This window comes from Oryzias latipes, chromosome 8, assembly GCF_002234675.1.
Source record: "Oryzias latipes chromosome 8, ASM223467v1".
NCBI classification, from domain to species: domain Eukaryota; kingdom Metazoa; phylum Chordata; class Actinopteri; order Beloniformes; family Adrianichthyidae; genus Oryzias; species Oryzias latipes.
This window is the reverse complement of record NC_019866.2, coordinates 25289040-25311452: the sequence shown is the minus strand read 5'-3', so window position 1 is coordinate 25311452 and position 22413 is coordinate 25289040. Positions and strand designations below refer to the sequence as shown.

The 22413-nt window shown below is 49.6% G+C and overlaps 2 protein-coding genes across 6 annotated transcripts; one reads left to right on the top strand and one right to left on the bottom strand.

The window, feature by feature from the left end:
* Window positions 1-2865: 2865 nt before the first annotated feature.
* Window positions 2866-5661, bottom strand: smim22 (small integral membrane protein 22). Of its 2 annotated transcripts, none has more exons than XM_023957883.1 (4): window positions 5540-5661; window positions 3735-3872; window positions 3394-3467; window positions 2866-3253 (listed from the first exon to the last, which is right to left on the bottom strand). In XM_023957883.1, exons 2-4 carry the CDS (start codon window positions 3862-3864, stop codon window positions 3206-3208), a joined length of 252 nt encoding a protein of 83 aa, XP_023813651.1. In that variant the 5' UTR covers window positions 3865-3872; window positions 5540-5661; the 3' UTR covers window positions 2866-3205. The 2 variants fall into 2 exon arrangements, with proteins under 2 accessions (XP_023813651.1, XP_023813652.1); XM_023957884.1 differs by having other exon boundaries at window positions 3735-3875; window positions 5540-5644.
* Window positions 5662-10475: 4814 nt separating this feature from the next.
* On the top strand, window positions 10476-21543 carry cog1 (component of oligomeric golgi complex 1). 4 transcript variants are annotated; one of them, XM_011478678.3, is made up of 16 exons: window positions 10478-10842; window positions 10928-11175; window positions 11254-11435; window positions 11506-11682; window positions 14211-14367; window positions 14819-15029; window positions 15105-15468; window positions 17245-17744; window positions 17861-18007; window positions 18087-18248; window positions 18342-18463; window positions 19594-19702; window positions 19816-19925; window positions 20015-20087; window positions 21288-21421; window positions 21466-21543. In XM_011478678.3, the coding sequence occupies exons 1-16, from the start codon at window positions 10534-10536 to the stop codon at window positions 21467-21469; spliced, it is 3009 nt and encodes a 1002-aa protein (XP_011476980.2). In that variant the 5' UTR covers window positions 10478-10533; the 3' UTR covers window positions 21470-21543. The 4 variants fall into 4 exon arrangements, 3 of the variants coding, with proteins under 3 accessions (XP_011476980.2, XP_020561226.1, XP_004072085.3); XR_002290767.2 differs by lacking the exon at window positions 21466-21543 and having other exon boundaries at window positions 10476-10842; window positions 19793-19925; window positions 21288-21401; XM_020705567.2 differs by having other exon boundaries at window positions 17263-17744; window positions 21288-21543.
* Window positions 21544-22413: the final 870 nt, after the last annotated feature.

Below are 22413 nucleotides of genomic sequence, written 5' to 3'. Positions count from 1 at the left end.
CACCTTTACACGTACAGTTTGCGTGACTGACGCACAACACTGACCACGGCACGCTGAAGGAAAGCAACACTGAATGTAGTTACTGTAATTTCCAGGTTATTAAACACACCTGATTACAAGCCGCAGCCACCCAGTTTAAGGAGGATAAGTCACGTTTAACATATACAAACCGCACCTGTATACAAGCTGCATGTCATAACATTTCTATTAGTGCATCACTGATTACACCGACCTGAACACTATGCAGCCACGATCAGTCTCAGAGAGGGAGGGGTTCACAGTATTTTAGACTATTTTTTTGAACACACCCACATCTGCCAAACAGCATGGACGTCACTTCTGCTCACAACTCCCTCAGTCATGGTGAGGAACTTTACACCCACGAGTCCCCACTTCCCATGAGTCTTAGGGGTTTAAGGCGGGGCTAACCCCCAGTTCGCTACACTGTGTTGTAGATTGAGGTATATGTGCTGAAACCGCGTGCATGTTTGAGAAGGAGGAGCGGAAGGAGGGGAGAGCGTGAGAGCAGCTCGCCCGTCCTTCTGCCTGTGACACGGCAGCAATATGGCAGTAACAGGGCTGGTTAAAAAACATAAACGTAAAAGAGAGCAGCAGTGACTTAAAAGCGCCTGCCTCTGCGCAGCGCATGCGCCAGAAGTTTCATTCCACAACAGTGACACACCGTAACACAGCACTAACAGGGCTGGTTAATAAAACATGAATTCAATTCAATTCAAATTTATTTGTAGCCCAAAATCACAACAACAGTCGTCTTGATGGGCTTCGAAGTAAAACATGAACTTAAAAGGATCACGAATACAAATAGTTCAATAGGAAAATACTAAAATGAACTAACAAACTGACTAAGCTATACTGGCATCCCTGCCCTTAGACCCCCCTTCGCTGTAAGGAAAAACTCCCAAAAAACCGGATTCCGGAAAAACGAAGAAACCTCAGGGGTGTCCACATGAAGGAGGGATCCTCCCCCAGGACGGACAGGCGATTTACCATAACTCTTAGAGAAGAATTAACTTATCTAAATCTACAACTACATATATAAAAGTCCAGCAGACGAGCTTCATCCATCCGTGGTTGGGGGGACAGTCGGGGGCGCGAGTCGAGCCTGAGACAGGAACCACAGCCAGGTGTGGGAGCAGGAGCAAAGGCAAGGTAGACGGTCAGGAACTGGAGCACGGATGAAACAACTGGAGTCTGGAAGCACTCCCACTCCCCAGGAGGGGAAAGAGGGACAATACATGAATCACTGCACCAAACAGAGGCATGGAGAACTAAATGATAAATTATGATCAAGAATAGAGGAGAGGAAGGGTAGAAGTAGATGAGAAAAGAGGACAGAACCCCAGAGCACCATAGTTACCCCAGCTTCAACTTCTAGCAGCCTTTTAAAAGAAATAGTTATTAAGTTTAATTTAAACACGTTAACATTAAGTTAAATAATCTCTAAATACTAGCTAGTCTGACAATAATCCTGTCCAAAGAGGAATGTTTTCAGTCTAACTTTGAATGTAGAAACTGAGTCGGCCTCTCTTCCATGAGCTGGGAGTTTATTCCATAAAACAGGGGCTTGGTGGCTAAACGCTCTACCTCCAACCGTACTTTTACTAATTCTAGGAACCACAAGCAGTCCTGCATTTAGTGAGTGAAGTGTTCTGATTGGATGGTAAGGGACTATGAGGTCCTTAATATAGGACGGGGCCAGTCCATGTAAGGCCTTATAGGTTAACAGGAGGATCTTGAACTTGATTCTGGAATCAACTGGGAGCCAATGGAGCGAAACTAACACAGGAGTGATGTGATCTCTTCTGGTAGTTCCAGCTAACAATCTAGCAGCTGCGTTCTGAACAAGCTGGAGACTTCTTAAGGAACTCTTAGGACACGCTGCTAACAAGGAGTTACAGTAATCCAGCCTCCACGTAACAAATGCATGGATGAGTTTTTCAGCATCACTCTTAGAAAGTATATTTCTGATCTTAGCAATATTCCGCAGGTGAAAAAAGGCAGTTCTACACGCCTGAGAAATGTGAGCCTTAAATGATAAATCCTGGTCAAATAAAACCCCAAGGTTTCTAACTGTGGAATTAGGGGCGTAAAAGTCACAGAGCTTTCTTCATCTTCCTCTTCCTCCTGTGCACTGAAACCATGGAAGTCTTCCTCCTCAGTGTGGGATTGGAATAGCGTCAGATATTCTTGGCCACACTCTCTCTCAGTCTCTCCTTCGTTGTCGTCAGTGTCAGTCAGAGGTAAATTCTCTCCTGAGCTTGCGCTGTTTTCTCAGTCACCTAGTAGAGCAGCTTTTCCAAAGCCGTTGGAGACGGTGGATTTTTTTTCACACTGCTTTTAACTTGAAAGCTGCGTCAGATTGTAGTGGCGGTCATGTGCACGTCAAGGCGGTGGTCCGAAAGACAACGCTGAGGAAACAACAGTCACTTCAAAGAAAGAAAATGAAGTTTCCTGAATGGTCTAGTCCATCACCTTACCCAAATCCCACAGAAACCCTATGGAGGGAGCAGCAGAGAACCCTTTAGTGAAGGGTCAATGGTATGTACTTCTACAGACTGCCTTGAAGGTCCAGAGTGCTTTCCAGTCACAGCCCCCTTCACCCATAAACTCATTCACACACTGATGGTGGCTCTGCGGCTGAACACTGTCGCCAGCCCCCCCTCTATTACAACCCAACTGGTATTCTTTAAATGTCCAGATTTCTTTGGATAAATTCAACATTTGGCTTAATTGCAAAATGCGGTTAAAATCTGGTGTCGGAGGGTCACTTTTAAATCCCCTTACTGCTAAAAATAGCTATTTTCCCCTGAGTATATTCTCAGGGGAATAATATTTACAACTTGACATCTTTCAGGAATTTTATTGAGCATCTTTATCTTCTACAGTCAACAATTCAGCAACGGACAGCAACATTTCACAGCAACACAACAACAGAGCAATTTTCTCTTCACACAGTCTAAGGACAGAAATGTCCTGCAGGAATAGAAAGTCTTAAATCTGAAGAAAAGAAAAGGTCACCATGGGCTGATTTGACTCATCTCAACATTTTTTGGCCTTAAAAAAATACGATCAAATGATAAAGACAATAGCAGAAATGTCTGCAAATGTGCCGAGAAATAAAATCTATCAGATGATGGGAGTGGGGGGGTTCTGTGTTCAGTTCCAGCAGGTGGTCCAGTCAACATCAGGGCTCCAGAGCCATGTTCACCACCCCCCTCTTCTGTCTGCGAGGCTGTAGAGGACACAAACAAACAGGTTTGTTGGCAGGTCAGAGGTCAGGTCCGGGATCTGCTTTTTCCTCAAACCCAAATCTGCAGAATGCTCGTGTGTCTGAGACGTGAGTGAAGGGTCTGCATGTCCGGCTGGCGTTACCTGGTCGTCGTCCTGGCAGCAGCAGCAACAGCAGCAGCGAATCAGAACCAGGATGAACAGCAGGAGGATCATGCCTGCACGACCAGAACAGAGGAGAACGGCTTACATCTGCACCTTAAAACGGCTTTTCTAATGCTCCCCATGATAACCAACCCTGCAACCAGCAAAGAGGCAGCGCTCAACACGTTCAGGTCAAAGCTGCTCCAGCTCCACCCGTCTATCAGGACACAGGTGGAAACACCTGAACGTTAACCACAAATCCATGCATGCTTCTCTCTGCCTGCACACCTGCTGGAAACCGGCTGCAGTTCTGTGCAGCAAGTACAATGACTTTCACTCACCGATGAAGATGAAGAAGACCGCGAAAAACGCTATGTCCAGATCAGACTGGAAGAAATTCTTGGACTGGAGCCTGCTGACCACATCGTTGAGCTGGTCCTGGACGTCCTGCTGGGTGTTCCTGGGGTCCATTTCCCAGGCTGCTATCAAGAGGCAGAGGATTAGGATTACATCATTTCTGTGGCCGGGACCCCCCCACCCCACCCCACCCTGCTGGCTAACTGGAGAAAAGAGTGGACACATCCAGAGGAGCCGGTGCAGGAACCAAAACTGTTCGGCCTGCAATAAGTGTTGGGGAGCCTGTGACTAATGATGACATCACAGTATTTGATTGGCTGTACGTTGGTTCAATGACATGTCAGATAGTGATTGGTCTGGATAAATTACAGTACTACCATAGAAGAAGAAATGAGGAGTTCCACTGTAAACACGTTTCCTTGCTGTGTTTTACGTGCAGAAGAGAGAATTTCTCTGGAGGGAAGATTGTTTTAATGGAACATATTTTAGTATAAGGATGGGAGTAGAAGCCCCATGAAGCTTTCACGGGTTCATGCAAGTGTGCCGGAAAAATGAACCAACCACCTGGGGCTTTGCAACCAGGCAGAACAGCGGCATCTGGTGGCAGACTGGACGTATATCATCTGCCTCAACCAAGCTCCTTGTGAAACTTCAATATGGAAATAATGATGAAAACGTAAAACAACACAATGTGTGACGATTTCTGTGAGAAGTGCTTTCTTGATACTTCCAAACATGCATCACATGACGAAAATAAACGCAAGGCAAAATTGTAAAATGCTGTTCTCAAACTCATGACCTCTGGATGAAAATGCTACTAACTTCTTACTGAGCTATCTTTAATGTGACAATAATTCTCCACCTTCATAGATTTATAAAACCATCTTCTTTATATATAGCGTTAATACTGTATTTCCTTATTAGGAGAAGCTAAGTAGAGATGATGGCAGAGGAGCCACGGTAAAGTGACAGAACAGGTGGGGAAATTCACGTGTTTCTAGAGAATAACTGTTCCAACACGAGTGGCGTCTGAAGCCTGGTTCCACCAAACGATGCATGTGGCGTTAGTTCACACGTCAACAACCACGTGATCTGCGTTAGTTAACACACACACCGAAACATTGTGTCGAACCGCTCTGCTTCACATGGGTCGTCCATTTTTTTTGATTTCAAGTGTAAAATAATTTTTTGAGCACACAAGTGTTTAATGTTTTACGCTCGAAGCATCGCGTGAATAATGGCACCAACAGAACTCCATAGATTAGAAGTCGCCCGCAACATTCAGCAGCGGGAGATCCCTCCCTAAAAACAAACGACACTTCCAGCTTTTCCGGACCTCCTGTCCTGCCTGTCCCGGTCCGCAGGACTCCATAACAGAACAACTCAAGACCCATTTCAACGCGATCCGGGTTTCTTCTGCTGACTGTCACACCGGAAGCGCAGAATCTGACGCGCGCGCTTAAAAGCTTTGATTTAAAACCACAAAAGTCGCGTTTCGCTTTCTAACTCTGTTTTTAAAAAGAAACGTGACCAATATCCGTCATTCTGAACGATTACTTTTGACCAAAGAAGGTTTTTGAGACCTAAAGGTCCTCAAAGGTCCTTAAAGGTCCCTAAAGGTCTGGATCAGACAGGAGCCGCAGGCAGCTTCCCCTCCAGTCCCAGGTCCTAAAGCCGCCGCTTCTGGTTCGGATTGGTCTGCGGTTCTGGGTTCGTTCGGCCCTTCGGAACTGGGCCTGGCTGGATCTCCGAGCCGCCTCAAGAGAACCACACATGAAGGCGAACATACCTGGAGCTGGAGCTTCGTTCTGTCCCTTGATTTGATGGAGACTTTCCGGGAGCGAAATTTCCCTTGACGCACCTGTTGACGATGACGTCACTTCACCTGACGGACAGAAACGGGGGGGGGGGGCACACGCCCCTTTTCTTATGCGAATTTTCTATCGGTCAGTTTTTTGTTTTCTTTTTTTACAAAAAAGTAAGAAAACGTCTTCGTCAAGAACCAGTGGCGGTTCTACCCTGAATTACTCCCCGGGCGAGGCCCTCCTCTAGCACCCCCCCCCCCCCCCATAGAGTCACTTTGTCCATTTATTGTAACTGAAAATACAGTTAGGAAATATTTAATAAACACAAATAATCTGAAATAAATATTATAAACTACAAATCACACAAATAATACACTAGAATAAATGTAACTGCAGCACTAAGAACAGAAAACACTAACTAAAACCTAACCTTTGTGGCCTTCCTGATGCAAGCTTGTCAATAACGTCATCATATGAAATCTGCTCCCCCCCCTGAATGATTGATACTAACAACAGCAGGTTAGTGAGTTGCTCCTGAGACATTGGTGATCTCAGGTATGACTTGATCAACTGGAGTTTTGAAAAGCTAACAGCAGCAGCAGCAGCAGCAGCAGCAGCAGCAGCAGCAGCAGCAGCAGCAGCAGCAGCAGCAGCAGCAGCAGCAGCAGCAGCAGCAGCAGCAGCAGCAGCAGCAGCAGCAGCAGCAGCAGCATGCTACCATCACAGCTTATTTAACATTATGAACTAATATACAACAATAAAACACAACAAAAACTTTTTGTTACAGCAGAGCAGACAGACACACGAATCATAACTAATGTAACAAGTTAAGGCAGAGCAAACATTTAAGAATAAATATCTTAAAAATGACGTTATTTGCAATATTTGGGCCTACTTCAGTTTTGGTCATGATAGACCAAACAAGAGATTTTTCCTCTGCAACGTTGTTGTTGTTGTAGGGCAGGTAGCATTCGAATTTAGAAAACGTGCATCTAGCTATGCGATAATACCCTTTTCTTTGTCTCTTTTCTCCTCTTCTTCTCTTTTCTTTCTAAATTGGGCACCAGCTTTGACCTTTTTTCTCCATATTTCAGATGTTTTTTGCATTTAGCATAAATGTCCTGACATAGGTATCAAGTCTGTCGACTAAACCAACTGTCATCTAAGTGAAGAATTTTTTTTGTTTTCCCATTTTTTATTTGGGCATTTCACACAAAAATAACCAAAAAAACATGATTTTTTTATACCTTTTTTATACCCGCAGCCCCCCCCCCCCCCCCCCCCCCCCCCGTTCGTCATACATTGCCAGAAGGAGCGCGTGCAGCTGCACCCAGGGGCGCCAATTCGCTACATGGCGGCGCAATTTTTATTTTTATTTTTTCATCAAGCACTGAGCCGCGGCCCGCGACCGTTGCCCCCCTGGAAGAAGATCCAGCCAGGTTTGCGCATGCGTTTTGTGCTCCGTGCTCACCTCTCAGCCTGCATCCTTCACCCCGCGCCCCCTCCCTTCTCCTTCTTCACCCCGCGCCCCCTTCCTTCTCCTTCTCACACACATTTGCGTCTACTTCTCAAAGACAGCAGGGAGCGCAGCTGCGGGGCGGGGGCGCCGCCAGGTTTCAGGCTGTTACAAACTCTGTGATATAAGTAAACCAATAGTGATGCATAAAGTATTTTACAAGAGCTGAGCCGCTGGCGCCGCCCCTCCGTCATTTTTCCGCCCCGGGCGATCGCCCGTATGGCCCGTGCCTAAAACCGCTACTGTCAAGAACAATCAGTTCCATGAAATTCTTATTATTTTAAATAGTTTTATTTGTCTTTAAGAATAATCTGTGTTGTATTCCAGCTGTTTATGTGTATATGGTTTGAAGGGTTCCATAAAAATAAAAACAGCCACACAAACGTCCCTCCCACCACAGCGTTAGCAGAACCTCTGAGGGAACCCAAACCAGGAATCTGAACCTTCAACCCTGAAAGAGCTCCAGATTCTCACTGAGCTAAAGTCCAACCTCACTGTTTAGAAAAACACACTTTATTTAAGTTTTTGTGACCATCAAGATATTTATTTATAAGATGTTGCTTTAAAATATTTACGATATTTGCATTAAATTGTTTTTCATAGCTAACTTTGACTCAGTTTACTTTTAACAGCAGCACATAAACTTATCGGATCCTCTGTGAGCGGACCATCTTCCAGCAGGATAAGGCTCCATGTCATCAAGCTGGAATCATCTCAGGCTGATTCCTAGAACATGACAATGAGTTCTCTGGACTCAAACGGACTCCACAGTCACCAGAACCCAGTAGAGAACCTTTGGGATGTGGTGGAACGGGAGACCAGCATGATGGATGTTCAGCAGACAAACCTGCAGCCACTGATGCTGTCATGTCAACATGGACCTCTAAGGAATGGCTCCAGAACCGTGTTGAATCCATGACACCAAGGATTAAGGCGGTTCTGGAGGGAAAAGGGGGTCCAAACCGGTACCAGCAAGGTGGACCTTATAAAGTTCCTTTCAAAATAAAATACACCCTGTGTTAAATAAGATCCTCCAGTCAGCATTTTTCTTCTAAGCCTAAGAGGATCAACAGCCTCTTAAACATTTGCTACACTCAATTAGAAATGTCCTTTATTAACTCTTTTTTGTTATCATCATCACGTTTTAATAATCAACAGCATTCAGAGAAAATGGGCTGATATTAAACAAAAGTGAAACAATTATAAAGCAGACAATACAATCATTTTAAATCAAATAAAGGCTTTCATGTGACGGCTCTGTATGAAGCTCTTCACCACATTAACTGGAGCTGTGATCATGCAGCTACAACACACACATGCAGGGAGCAAATCCATGTGAGCATCCAGCCTGTCGGCTCCACACGGAGGAGAGAACAGCTGACAGGCCGACTCCGCCCTGCAGCAGCCTTTGGCTCATGGCTTCATGCTCCAACCACACCTCCCACACGGGCCTCAGCAGCTGGGAGCAGAACATTCACTTCTTCTGTTCCAGAATGCTTGTTCTGCTCCAGTGTACGCTGACCTCTGACCTTTAGCTGCTAGCCAGACAGCTGCTCTCACCCAAACCGACAGCTGTGAGATGTCAGCAGGAGTATTTGAAGCTGGACGTTTGGCCGCTTCATTTGAATACTTTTTTATTTGCATTCTTATTTGTTAACTAAATGATCTCTGAGCAGCTGGAAACCCTGACAGCAGTTTTAGAGAGGTATTGGAGGTTAGCAACAGTTTAAACTTCACTCACTGCCACATGTTAGAGACGCCGTCCACAGCTCAGCTGCACTGCTGTCCTGTCGAGGGGGGACGGCACGAGCCAGGGCTGGGGGGTCTCAAGCTCAAGCGTAAAGGAAAGAAAGGGTAGAACAGAACAGAGGAATCCTGGGAATGTGGCTTAAGGAGACTGCAGTGGTTCATGAGCATCCTTGGATTAGATTTATCTGCTTTTCCAGACACTCAAAGTTCTTCCAATGTGTCTGTTATTCATTCAGACTTGGTGATGGTAGAGGCGAGTCTGCCAGTTCACGCCTACGGCCCCTCTGACCATCACGGGACACTCATGCACATTCATCCACCAGTGGAGCCACACTGGAGGCAAGGAGGGTGGAGTGTCTTGCCCAATGAGTTCTATGGCTAGAGGAGACATCACGTGGTTCCTCATGGGAGGAGAGCGCCGCCATCTTGGTGAGGTCCAGTCACTGCTGCAGTGCATGTGAACACATTTTTGCATAATACCTGTTCATTGTTTGGGTTTCAACTGACAAAATTGGAGAAATGAGTCCATGACGGAGGAAGCCATAACATTTCACAGGTAAGTACTGTAATTTTTTTTTTCTTTTAATGCTGCAGGGGCTTCATTAATAGAACACATGTTGACATTCATGATGCTGCAGGACTGCATGATGTATGTATAATTCTCTGTCGACATAAATGTAAACTTTATTGTGTTAAACCTGTATACAGTATACTAAGACTAAGCTATTATGATAATATAGATTTATACATTTCTGACTCAGTGACTGAACTTTTCTTGCAGGTTTCCAATGGATTCAGACTTCAGGAAAAAGTGGACCTTAGCAATAAAAAGAGCTAACCCAGATGGATCACTGTGGTACGAACTAGTAATACAGTCTGGATATGTTAGAAACATTTGTGGATATTTGTGTGTTTGTGTGTGTGTGTCTTTTTTGTTTTAGTTTTTCCCATTTTTATTGCTTTCTTAAATTAATATTAATAAATAAATTAATATAAATTAATTAATTAATTACTTAATAATTATCATTAATTTATCTCATTTCACTGTATGCGCATGTGATGCAAATTCTACATGTGTGTAGTGACAATAAAGGCATTCTATTCTATTCTATTCTGTTCTACTGTCCTGACCTTCCAGAACATGACTGAACCAACAAAATCCTCGAGTAACAACAGACAACATAATACAACAACTTAGTAAAGGTTTCAGGGGGAACTGAAATGTCTACAGATTGCACAAAAACAAAGATAAAACATAATCATATATAGATATATATACACAAACATTTACAATATGAGGAGAGGAAATATCAATCCAATAACGTTTGTGGTTTAATGCATTTTATATTTTTAAAAAATCTAATTAATTGGAATTTCTTTTTGGTTTTGCAGTAGTTTGATAATATTACAGTTCTGATTAATTTCATTTAAAAATGCTGGAATTTAGGTTTGGAGTTCGACCATTTGCCTTAATGAATATGGAATTTGGCTAATAATAAGAACATTTGTGTAATAAAGATAAAGTCTTTGTCTACTTTGTCATTAAGGTAACCAAGAATAATTCAATTTGGTGAGACAACAGATGTTTGGGACAAAGATGAACCGGAAGTGTTTCCTAAACAGACCGGCTGACCAATGAGCGCACAGCTCCGCGGTGTCGTCAGACGTCTGCTGACGTGGAGGAAGGACACTTCCGGGTTAGACGTTTGGGACATGGCCCAGGACCCCGCGCCGGTTCTCCGGCTCTCGGAGATGAAGGACCCGCTGGTTCTGTTCGAGCGCTACAACACCGAGGAGATCCGCCGGATCGAGCGGCGGGTCCGCGGGGACATCGAGCAGAAGAAGGAGGAGCTGCGGCAGATGGTGGGGGAGCGGTACCGGGACCTGATCGACGCCGCCGACACCATCGGGGAGATGAGGCAGTGCTCGGAGCGGGTGGTCCGGTCCGTCCAGGACATGCAGCGGTTCTGCCAGCTGCTGAAACAGAGCAGACCCGGCGCGGGGGCGGCCGCTGCCGAACAGGTGAGCTACCGCCTCCGAACTCACTTCAGTCCGATTGCGACCCGTCCGAACCCTGACGTCACGTACCCACTGTGTGTTGTTGTAGAACCAGAGGCAGGTCCAGGACGGGTTCTACTGCATGGCGGCGCAGGTCGCGCTCCTGCTGGACATCCCGGAGCGCATCTGGAGCGCCATGGAGGCTGCGCAGTACCTGCAGGCCACGCGCCTCTACCTGCTGTGCTGCCACCTGCACGGCCTGCTGCGGCTCGACTCCGCCTCCGCGGGCCACTTCAGCCCGGTTCTGGCCCGCTTCCCCATCCTGGTGCGGCAGGTTTCCACGACGGGACACTTCAGGTGCGGAGGCCGGCTGGAGGCAGAGGGGTAGATGGGGCAGAAGGGCAGACCGGGGGTAAATGGCTGCGTCTGTCACAGGTCCACCATCCTGATGGACAGCAAGTCCCTGCTGCGGGGCCGAGCCGTGTCGGACCAGGCCATCGCTGAGGCCCTGGTGTCCACCATGCTACTGGAGGACAGCTCTCCTCGCCGGGCCCTGGCCGACTTCCTGTTGGCCCGGAAGTCCTCCATCCACCAGCTGCTGAACCAGCCGCAGCACGGTACTCTGCCCCCCTGACGGTCGCCCCGCCCCGGCTGAACCCCCAAAACTCACGAGGGGTTGTTGTGCAGGTGCAGGGATCAAGGCCCAGGTGTGCAGCCTGGTGGAGCTGTTCGTGACCACGCTGTTCCAGGCCTACGCCGTCTTCTACCTGCCCCCAGAGGGAGCCCCCCGGCCAGGGGAAGGGGCCCTGGGCTGTGGCATGCTCTTCACCATCCTGGAGAGGGTCACCTCCTGCAGCTCCGCCGGTGAGTCCTGAGGAACTGTCCGCCTTAGAGGGGTGGAGATTGATCCGGGTCATCAGCATGTCTGACGCCAGGCGCCGTGTTGATGGCGTTCATGGAGACAGAGACGTGTGGAGGAGGCTGGAGCTTCCTCATTAGTTCATGCAGTGAAGTTCATCGTCTGTGGATACTGACGTCTTCTGGGATCAGTCACAGTGTGGATTAAACATACCTGACACGTTTCCCAGACGTCTGCCTACTCCTACTCGGATGTAAAACAAATCTAAAAGGGGCGGGGCCTGTCTACACACACACACCCACATGTTACAAACACGCCATGTGGCTCCAAAAATGTTCCCATACAAACATGTCAACATGTACACAAAACAACTAACATTCACACACGCATACTTATGCCTTCAGACCATCACACGTGACCTTTCATTCAGTCACGCAAGCTGTTTGTGTAAAGGTGAGACACACCTGTTCACTCTGTTCTTCTGAGGTGGATGATGGGATGTAGAGGAAGGAGGGAGAGTGTCCAGCTGTCCAGCAGATGCAGATGCAGCAGCGGATGCAGATGATGCTGCAGCAGATGCAGCAGTGGATGCTGCAGTGGATGCAGATGATGCTGCAGCAGATGCAGATGATGCAGCAGCAGATGCAGCAGTGGATGCTGCAGTGGATGCAGATGATGCTGCAGCAGATGCAGATGATGCAGCAGCAGATGCAGCAGTGGATGCTGCAGTGGATGCAGATGATGCTGCAGCAGATGCAGATGATGCAGCAGCAGATGCAGCAGTGGATGCAGATGATGCTGCAGCAGATGCAGCAGCAGATGCAGATGATGCTGCAGCAGATGCAGCAGTGGATGCAGATGATGCTGCAGCAGATGCAGATGATGCAGCAGCAGATGCAGCAGTGGATGCAGATGATGCTGCAGCAGATGCAGCAGCAGATGCAGATGATGCTGCAGCAGATGCAGCAGTGGATGCAGATGATGCTGCAGCAGATGCAGCAGCAGATGCAGCAGTGGATGCAGATGATGCTGCAGCAGATGCAGCAGCAGATGCAGATGATGCTGCAGCAGTGGATGCAGATGATGCTCCAGCAGATGCAGCAGTGGATGCAGATGATGCTGCAGCAGATGCAGATGCAGATGATGCAGCAGCAGATGCAGCAGTGGATGCTGCAGTGGATGCAGATGATGCTGCAGCAGATGCAGATGATGCAGCAGCAGATGCAGCAGTGGATGCAGATGATGCAGATGATGCTGCAGCAGATGCAGCAGCAGATGCAGATGATGCTGCAGCAGATGCAGCAGTGGATGCAGATGATGCTGCAGCAGATGCAGATGATGCAGCAGCAGATGCAGCAGTGGATGCAGATGATGCAGATGATGCTGCAGCAGATGCAGCAGCAGATGCAGATGATGCTGCAGCAGATGCAGCAGTGGATGCAGATGATGCTGCAGCAGATGCAGCAGCAGATGCAGCAGTGGATGCAGATGATGCTGCAGCAGTGGATGCAGATGATGCTGCAGCAGATGCAGCAGTGGATGCAGATGATGCTGCAGCAGATGCAGCAGTGGATGCAGATGATGCTGCAGCAGATGCAGCAGCAGATGCAGCAGCAGATGCAGATGATGCTGCAGCAGTGGATGCAGATGATGCTGCAGCAGATGCAGCAGTGGATGCAGATGATGCTGCAGCAGATGCAGATGATGCTGCAGCAGATGCAGCAGCAGATGCAGCAGTGGATGCAGATGATGCTGCAGCAGATGCAGCAGCAGATGCAAATGATGCTGCAGCAGATGCAGCAGTGGATGCAGATGCAGATGATGCAGATGCAGCAGCAGATGCAGCAGTGGATGCAGATGATGCTGCAGCAGATGCAGCAGCAGATGCAGATGATGCTGCAGCAGATGCAGCAGTGGATGCAGATGATGCTGCAGCAGTGGATGCAGATGATGCTGCAGCAGATGCAGCAGCAGATGCAGCAGCAGATGCAGATGATGCTGCAGCAGTGGATGCAGATGATGCTGCAGCAGATGCAGCAGCAGATGCAGCAGCAGATGCAGATGATGCTGCAGCAGATGCAGCAGCGGATGCAGATGATGCTGCAGCAGATGCAGCAGTGGATGCAGATGATGCTGCAGCAGATGCTGCAGCAGATGCAGCAGCAGATGCAGCAGCAGATGCAGCAGCGGATGCAGATGATGCAGCAGCAGATGCAGATGATGCAGATGCAGCAGCAGATGCAGCAGCGGATGCAGATGATGCAGCAGCAGATGCAGATGATGCTGCAGCAGATGCAGCAGCAGATGCAGATGATGCAGCAGCAGATGCAGATGATGCTGCAGATGATGCAGCAGCAGATGCAGATGATGCTGCAGCAGATGCAGCAGCAGATGCAGATGATGCTGCAGCAGATGCAGCAGTGGATGCAGATGATGCTGCAGCAGTGGATGCAGCAGCAGATGCAGATGATGCAGATGCAGCAGACTGGTTTTCCTGGAAGCTCTGACCGATGACGCGTTTGTGTCTCTGCAGCCAAAGGCAGCAAGGTGCTGCAGGAGGAGGGAAGTACGGGCACCTGGTTCCGGTTTCTGCCCCCGTCCGTCACAGAGTTCCAGCCCACCCTTCGCACCCTGGCCCAGCCCATCCAAAGAGAGCAGCTGCAGGACACGCTACAGCAGTGGATCGACACGTAAGGATTCTGGATGTGAACCCTGACAGAGGGAGGGGTTCGGAACCGTCACAGAGGGCTTTGCTTGGGCCCGTGTTGCAGGATCGGAGTCTTCTGCTGTATTTATTGGGAGTTTTTTTTGTTTTCCTGGAGAAAGCTCCGCTCCTGTCTGCGGTCTGAGCACGCTCAGTAACCAGCGTCCCACATACGCCTCAATGCAATCCATCAGCTGATTGAGAATCACGACTGGAAATAGCTTTAAAGACGTCGTCTCGGCGTGACCTTTAGCTGCTGAGTTGGAGCAGATCCTCCTTAAATGAGGTTCTGGGTTTGGATTCAGCCCTTCTGTGGTCTGAATCCTCTAGAAGCTCCGACTCATCAGACCAAACGTGCGTTTCAGAGGTCTGCATCCCTGTCACACGTGTGGAACGGACGGCTGCAGCTGCTAACAGCCTCTTCCAACTGTCCTCAGGGTCAAGGAGGACATCTGCCGAGGCGTCAGCAGCCTGTTGGTCTACGTCAAGAGCCTGAAGGGGCTGGCGGCCATCAGAGACGCCGTGTGGGACCTTCTGAGCACAGACTCCATCAGTCAGCACTGGAGCGCTGTGTGTCAGAGGCTGCTGGAGCGCCCCCTGGCTGTGTGGGAGGACTTCCTGCAGCAGCTCTTCCTTCAGCGCCTGCAGGTCAGTGGTCCGCCGGCCTCAGTCTTCAGGGGGGTCGACAGCGTGCTGGTGGTCTAACAGGAAACACTCCTGCAGGCCATCACCAAAGAGGAAACAGAAGCTATTGCAGCCAGCTCCGTCCAGCTGCTCTCCTCAGCCCTGCAAGACCTGCAGAGCCAGACCACCCAGTCCTCCTCGCACCCCAGTCCCAGCGCCGAGCGCCAGGCGCAATTTGAAGTGGATGTGGCGTCCTTCCTGTGGTCAGAGTCTGCTGGAGACCTGCTGAGCGACGGGGGCTGGGTCACGGTGGCCCAGAGAGGCCCGCAGCACCAGAGGAGCGGCCTGGCCATGAAGACGCAGGCCCTCACGCCATGCGTTCAGAACTTCTGCTCCTCACTGGAGGCCAAGCTGAAGACCAGGCTGGATGACCTTCAGTGCTACCTGCCCCCCCAGGACTCAGGTAGGGCCACTCAGACAGCTGGAGGTCAGCAGACTCAGGAAGACATATCGTTTGATTTAAACTGTTTATTTGTATTATGGAGCAGAAAAGAAGCATTTGGTCAAAAACAAACGTTTATCTCAATTATTGTTATGTAACCCTGAGTGTTAATGAGGTCAAAGGTTGACTAGGTTTGAACTCTGCAGCTGCTTTTTTTGGTCCATCCCTCAATGCAGATCTCCTCTAAAGCAGGGATGTTTTGGTCCATTCCTCCATGCAGATCTCCTCTAAAGCAGGGATGTTTTGGTCCATTCCTCCATGCAGATCTCCTCTAGAGCAGTGATGTTTTGGTCCATCCCTCCATGCAGATCTCCTCTAGAGCTTCGATATTTTGGGGCGGACTTTAACTCCCTCCTCAGACTCTACTGGATTTAGAGACTGGCTGGAACCCTCCAGAACCTTGATAGTCTTTTTCTGTAGCCACTCCTCTGCGTTTGGGATCTTTGTCGTCCTGGAGGATCCAGATGTGTTTCTTCTTCAATGCTGTCATTGATGGAGAGGGTTTTGGTTCCAAATCTCCTCCTACATGGCCTCATTCATTATTACAGATCTGAAAAAAGAAGAGGTGCTAAAATTGAGCCCTGAGGAACCCCACAAGGCAGCTGTGCTGTGGCAGATATGAATGAACAGTCTGTGAGGGACAGAACACTGATTATCTGCTCCATTCTATAAATACATTCTTTAAGAATCAAGTGATGTGAATGTCTGGATTCTTTTTTAAATTTCTGTCTCTCACTGCTGACGTGTTTCTCTTAAGATGACAGACAGTGGAACAACTAGCAGGATTTGTGGCTGACTCAAACTGTGACCCACTGTTAGTTTAAACTGTGAAGGGAAACGTTTAAAAGTTGGACTTTCTTTCCTCTGACACCGGACCCCTGTGGACATTTGAGGAACTCCAACTCTTTGTCCTTTAGTGATTGTCTGATGGTGGTTTCTGGGGAGAAACTGGTTGGATGGACGGTAAAAGGGGGGCAGGAGTCAACATATATGAAGTGACCAAGAGTGAATCCACCACGGAGCATGTCGAGATCCTGGAGGACATTGCTCTTCATCAGAAAGCCACATCTTGATGGCTCTTTTTCTCTTTAGTGAACTGAATCAAACGTTCAAAGATGGAACCCTGTGACGGCCTAAAGGCGGCGGGACGGCGGCGTCTCTGCTGTGCTCGCCTCTCGTCTTCTGACTGGATTTCTGCCTCTGTTTGTGGAGCTCCAGGATAAAAAGCTCTGCAGCTTCAATGCAGACGTCTCCGTCCCGCCCAGCAGACTCCCATGATCCCCAGGTTTCTGCCCACAGGCCTGTGGGGCGGGGCAGCAGCTGAGGCTCAGAGGGTCAGAGTTACAGGTCACACAGTCCCAAAACGTCCCTGTGGATCAAAGCAAACATGGTGTACCCTAAAGGAAACGCACTGTAGTGAATGTTTTCCCATAAACCCCATGAACCAAACCTTTACCGGATCCGTCCGTCCAGTCCTGAGATCTGCTGTTCCTGCTGTGGAGGAAGGTTTACGTCTGATGGCGTGACTGCTGGCGTTCCCTCAGCTGCTTCTTTGGCGGCTTCAGTGTTTCCAGCGGCGAGGAACGGCCAGCTCTGAATGTGTAAACGTCACCGCCACATGGAAGTGGGCTTCACGGCTCTCAGTAGTTTTCTGCAGCAGACAGGCGTCCCTGGAAGATCTGCAACGTTCTGGCTCAGTTCTGTGCGGTACCGTTGATCCTCTGCTGTGTTCTGCAGGGTCCACGCTCCCCCCTGGGTCCACGCCCCCCTCTGGGTCCACGCCCCCCTCTGGGTCCACGCTCCCCCCTGGGTCCACGCTCCCCCCTGGCGTCCCCGAGTCCTCCTCGTTTAGCCGCCTCACGGACACACCGGCCGTAGAAGCGGCTCTACGGGACGGCTGCGCAGCCTGCGTGCAGCGGCTGCTGGCCTCCATCCGCTCTGAGCTGGCGGCGGTCTCGCCGGACTCCGCTGGCGCTCGCCTCAGCTCGGTTCTGTTCATGGCCCGGCTGTGCCAGTCGGTCTGCGAACTCTGCCCCAACCTGAAGCTCTGCATTTTGGGCAAACACGGCGAGTCCGAGCTCAGTGCCAGGGGGATCCCCCGGCAGGCTAAGAAGCTGGGCAAACTCAAGACCGCCGTGGAGGTCAGCCCCGCTCAGGCTGAGTGGGCGGGGCTGAAGGAGGAGCTACTGGGATGCAGCATGGAGGCCTATCGCATCTGGAGCTCCGCCCTGGCTCAGGTAAATGAAAACTTTGAATGAAACACTAAACAGTTGACCCCCGCATTTGGCAGAGCCTGACCTCCTCCTCCTCCTCCTCCTCCTCCTCCTCCTCCTCCTCCTCCTCATCATCACAGGTGCTGATGAAGGAGTTTGCCAGAGTCCTTCATGCTGAATCGGCGGGCTCTGTCCTCGCCACGGCAACGAACTGGGAGGATGTGGAGATCCAGGAAGAGTCGGAGTCTGGGACCAGCGTCACGTCCAAAATCCGGCTTCCAGTCCAGGTGAGAGCGGGAGCCCTGACCCCCCCTCCAGGCCGCCTGCTGCTGTTCTGCAGCCTGACCGGGGTTGTCGTCTCTGCAGCCGTCCTGGTTCCTGCAGTCTCTGCTGTTCCAGCTGTGTGTGGAGGTCAACAAAGTGGGGGGGCACGCCCTTCTGCAGCCCACCCTGCAGGAGCTGCTGCAGGCCTGTCTGGGTCGGGCCCTGGAGCAGTACAACGAGCTGACGGAGCGCCAGCGCCACGGGGTGACTGACGCACGCTGATCAGCTGGTCTTTGTTGGGGGGGGGCAGACAAAGACTGTTAAGTACAGAACGTTCCTCTGTGTTTCTATGAACAGGACGTGTTCCCCATGACCCAGAACCGGGCCCTGCAGATGCTCTTTGACCTGCGCTTCCTGCACAGCACGCTGAGCAGCAGGCTGGAGGAGGGCAGGAGCTCCCGCCCACCCCAGGACCGCAGGTACGAGTCCACTCAGGACCCCGAGTACTACGGCTCATCGGAGCCTCATTCCAGGCTCTTCCCTGATGGAAATGCTCTAGTGGCTTCATCTGTTCTTCATCTCTTCTTTGTCTGTTCTTCATCTGCTCTTCTTCTCTTCTTCATCTTCTTCATCTCTTCTTCATCTCTTCCTTCAAATCCCTCCGTTAACGTCAGCAGCGGCTCCTCAGCCCAAATGTGAGCCACTCTGGAACTTTCTCACACAAAATGACCTGACGTCTATTTTTTGAATTGTCTGCAGGTTTTTCCCACTTTTCTTCCTCTTAGCATTGACTTAACTTTACATTTTCCGTTGTGTTTTAAACTTCCATATTCCACTTTTAAAGTTTCTATATCCTTCTTTTCTTAACCCTTTCAGAGTAAACTGTATCCATATATATATGTTAATATTTTACCTTTGACCCACTAAAGAAACATTTTAAATGAAATATTTTCAGCTCATTTTTCTAGCCAAAAGTAAGACAACTCGATCTCTGAGGCTCCGCCTTTCTCTCCTTGTGGGTGCCGCCCATTTAATGACATCATCCTATAGCCTCAGCAGCGTGTCCAAAGATGGATGTTCACATTGTTCATAGAAAAGGAAAACGTTTAGCCTATCACCGCTAGCCCAGCAGAGAAAGTGGGCGTGTTTTATGCTAGCCTGGGGGCGGAGCTGGCAGTGCAGACTCTTCCTGGAAGGGGCGGTTCCTCACTTTGTGACATCACAATGGGAGGAACTGCTCGTTATTGTGGGTTGGGAGGGGTTTGTGCTCAGAGATTAGCTTTTTAGAGGATCAAATTCCAGCTTTGGGGTTGTTTTTAGTGAGGAATGAACTTTATAAAACACTTAAAAGCTCAAAAGGTTGTCTTTTTATGATACAGACCCTTTAATGGTTCAAATGCTTTATAAATACAGATGAGTGGGATTGGAAGTTTAGGGGAAATGTGATGATCAGCTCCAGGAGCTCCTCCCTCCTCCACGCTGGAGGAGGGAGGAAAGAGGAGGAGCTAAACCTTCTGACCTGAGCGGGCTCCTCCTGCCTGACCGTGTCTGGGGCTGGAAGAGTCCGACAGGCCTCAGGTGGGATGAAGCTGGTGTGACTGTCTTCCAGGTTGATCCAGATCTGTGATTGGTTGGAGAGCTTCATCGACCCGTTCGACCTGGACGTCTTCACACCCTCCCTCAACGCCAACCTGACACGCCTCACTCAGAGGACTTCGGTAATCTGCCACACGCTCCTGACATGATGTCTGTTCCGCTAGCTGTTGATGGGGGTGTTGATGGGGGCGGGGCTCCCGTTTCCTGTGCAGGGGCTGATGTGGGGTCGTTTCAGGTGCTGTTGGGGCTGCTGATGGGCCCAGAGAAGCAGTTTTCTGCACGGAGCAGTCCTGTGAATTCCTCGGAGCCGTACAACATCCTGCCGCTAGCCAGCAGTCAGCTGAGGTCAGAGGTCAACGCCGTGCCTGGCTCAGGAAGCAGTGCTCTGGTCTTGGCTCAGGGGCACTAAGGTGCTGCTGTTCTGTCCTCCGCAGGTTCGGGTTGTTGCCTCTCAGCATGTCGAACGAGCGCAAACCCAAAGCGGCGTCCGCTGCTCCACAGAAGGCGGTGAGTGACCCAGCTGCCTAAATGTTGGGGGGACCCGGTGCTGAGGTGGAGCGGCCAACCTCTGATCACAGGGTTGTAGGGTCTGGACTCTAAACCCCAAGTTGTGTGTGTGTGTGTGTGTGTGTGTGTGTGTGTGTGTGTGTGTGTGTGTGTGTGTGTGTGTGTGTGTGTGTGTGTGTGTGTGTGTGTGTGTGTGTGTGTGTGTGTGTGTGCGTGTGTGTGTGTGTGTGTGTGTGTGTGTGTGTGTGTGTGTGTGTGTGTGTGTGTGTGTGTGTGTGTGTGTGTGTGTGTGTGTGTGTGTGTGTGTGTGTGTGTGTGTGTGTGGGTGGGTGTGTGTGTGTGTGTGTGTGTGTGTGTGTGCGAGCAAGCGATTGTGAGATCCACCAATAGGGTTTGTTTTTTTCTTTCCAGGGCCGATCCTGATAATTAATCTATACGGCTGAAAACAGACATTCATTTACGTTTAGAGGGGAAAATATTAGAATCAAACTCCAACAATGACTTCTGTTTCATTTAAAAACGAGGAAGTGACCAAAGCTAATCTGTCACAGACGTGCAGAGGAACAGCTTCAGCAGCATCTTTCATTTACTTCATTTCTTTAACGTTTCCATAGGATAAAAACTCAAACTTCAACAGAAATAAAACGACGATCTTTGAAAAGTTCAAACAAAAACTAAAAGTGCAGTTTCCTCGGCGCTGTTCCGTGTCTCATAAGGTCACATAAAAATGTCAATAAATGACGTTTTTCTGCCTCTGGGCAGTAAAACAGAATTTTCTACCTTTGCTCTACTGTTTGGTTGAGCTGTTTCATTGTTCAGCTGCAAAAAGCAACGTTGGTCTCCAACCAAACAGCTTCTCTTAGGCTCCTAAACTGCAGAGAACTCGCCGTTCATGATGGCGCTGAGCAGAGGAGGGAGGGGCTGGAGTTAATCATTGAAAAAGGCGAATCCCTATTTACGGTGAGAACAAACGTCAGCCTGACTATGTAGCCTCCAGGAGGCCCGGGTCTGGGTCCCCTTGTGCCCCCCAGCCCAGATAAAAGGCTGGGTTGTGTCAGGAAGAAAGTCTGAGTCGCTGTGGCGACCCCTGAAGGTGAATAACGGCGGTAATCAGTCGATCCTTGTCCAGTGCGTGTTTGCAGGACGGTGGACGCTGCAGCGCCTCACCCCGGTTGACCGCCTTCCTTCTCGTCTCCTCAGGCTCGCCAGTCCTCTTCGGCCACCATGGACGACGCTTTCCGGCCCGGCAACCTCTTCAGGCAGCTCGCCGAGAAGGACGAGGACTCCTCCTCTTCCTCCCTGTTCAGACTGGGCTGGCTGTCTGGAATGGCCAAATGAGCCGTCACCCCGCCCCAAATGAGCCGTCACCCCGCCCCAAATGAGCCGTCACCCCGCCGGGTTCACGTTTGACACCCTTTGTAAAAATGTTGTACAGTAAATTCTTCTATCAGAGAAATCTGTCTGCTTCCTTTGTTTTCATCGTCTGGAACTGTTCATTCACCCCCCCATCTGTCCTGTCAATGGTTCTGAGCTGCTGATGAACCGACCCCCACAGAACCTAGAAATGGTTTGTTCCGCACAGTTTCTGCTGATGGTTATTATAGCAAACATCTGTTTAAAATACAGATCATACTTCAGGAAAGTCACTTTATTGCTCCTGTGGTGCTGTGGTAGGGCGGTCGACCTCCGATCAGAACATTGCAGGGTCGATTCCTGCCTTGGCTTCCCGTATGTGGAAGACAGACGTTTACGCTGCCTCTGGTGGGGGGGTTGGCGCCAGTGTTCAGTGGAGCCGGCGTCAGTGTGTGGATGGGGCTGTGACTGTACGCCGCTGTGGGCCCAGCAGACGCCATTCACCATTTAAAGTCAAGTAAGATTTAAATAGAAGAAGTTTAGGGGATGGTCCAAAGTGTGGCATCCAGATTTTTTTCACAACAGGAAGTTACTGATTCCAGCTTTCAAATTTAGAAACCTTTATGGAAACTGGATGACTGCAACAAAATGCGACCACAAGGGGGCGTAATCTAGTGTCTGTGTCCTGGTTCCGCTTCCATGTAATGGACAGATGAGAGTGAAGGACTTAGAGGAGGAACTCTGACAGGAAAACCAGAGAGCTGGAGAACACGATGGAGAGAAGAAAGGAGGATCTGCTGTGATCAAAACCCCAGATGGAAACGAGAGCAGAGCTTCAGGAGGTTTGATCCTGATGTGGACATAAAGAAGAACGGAGGAGGTAAAAGTCCTGAAGGAGGAGTCTGCTGAACAGGCAAGAGAACGATTCCAGAAGAATGAGAATAAACAAAACAAAGGTCAATAGTAAGCAGAA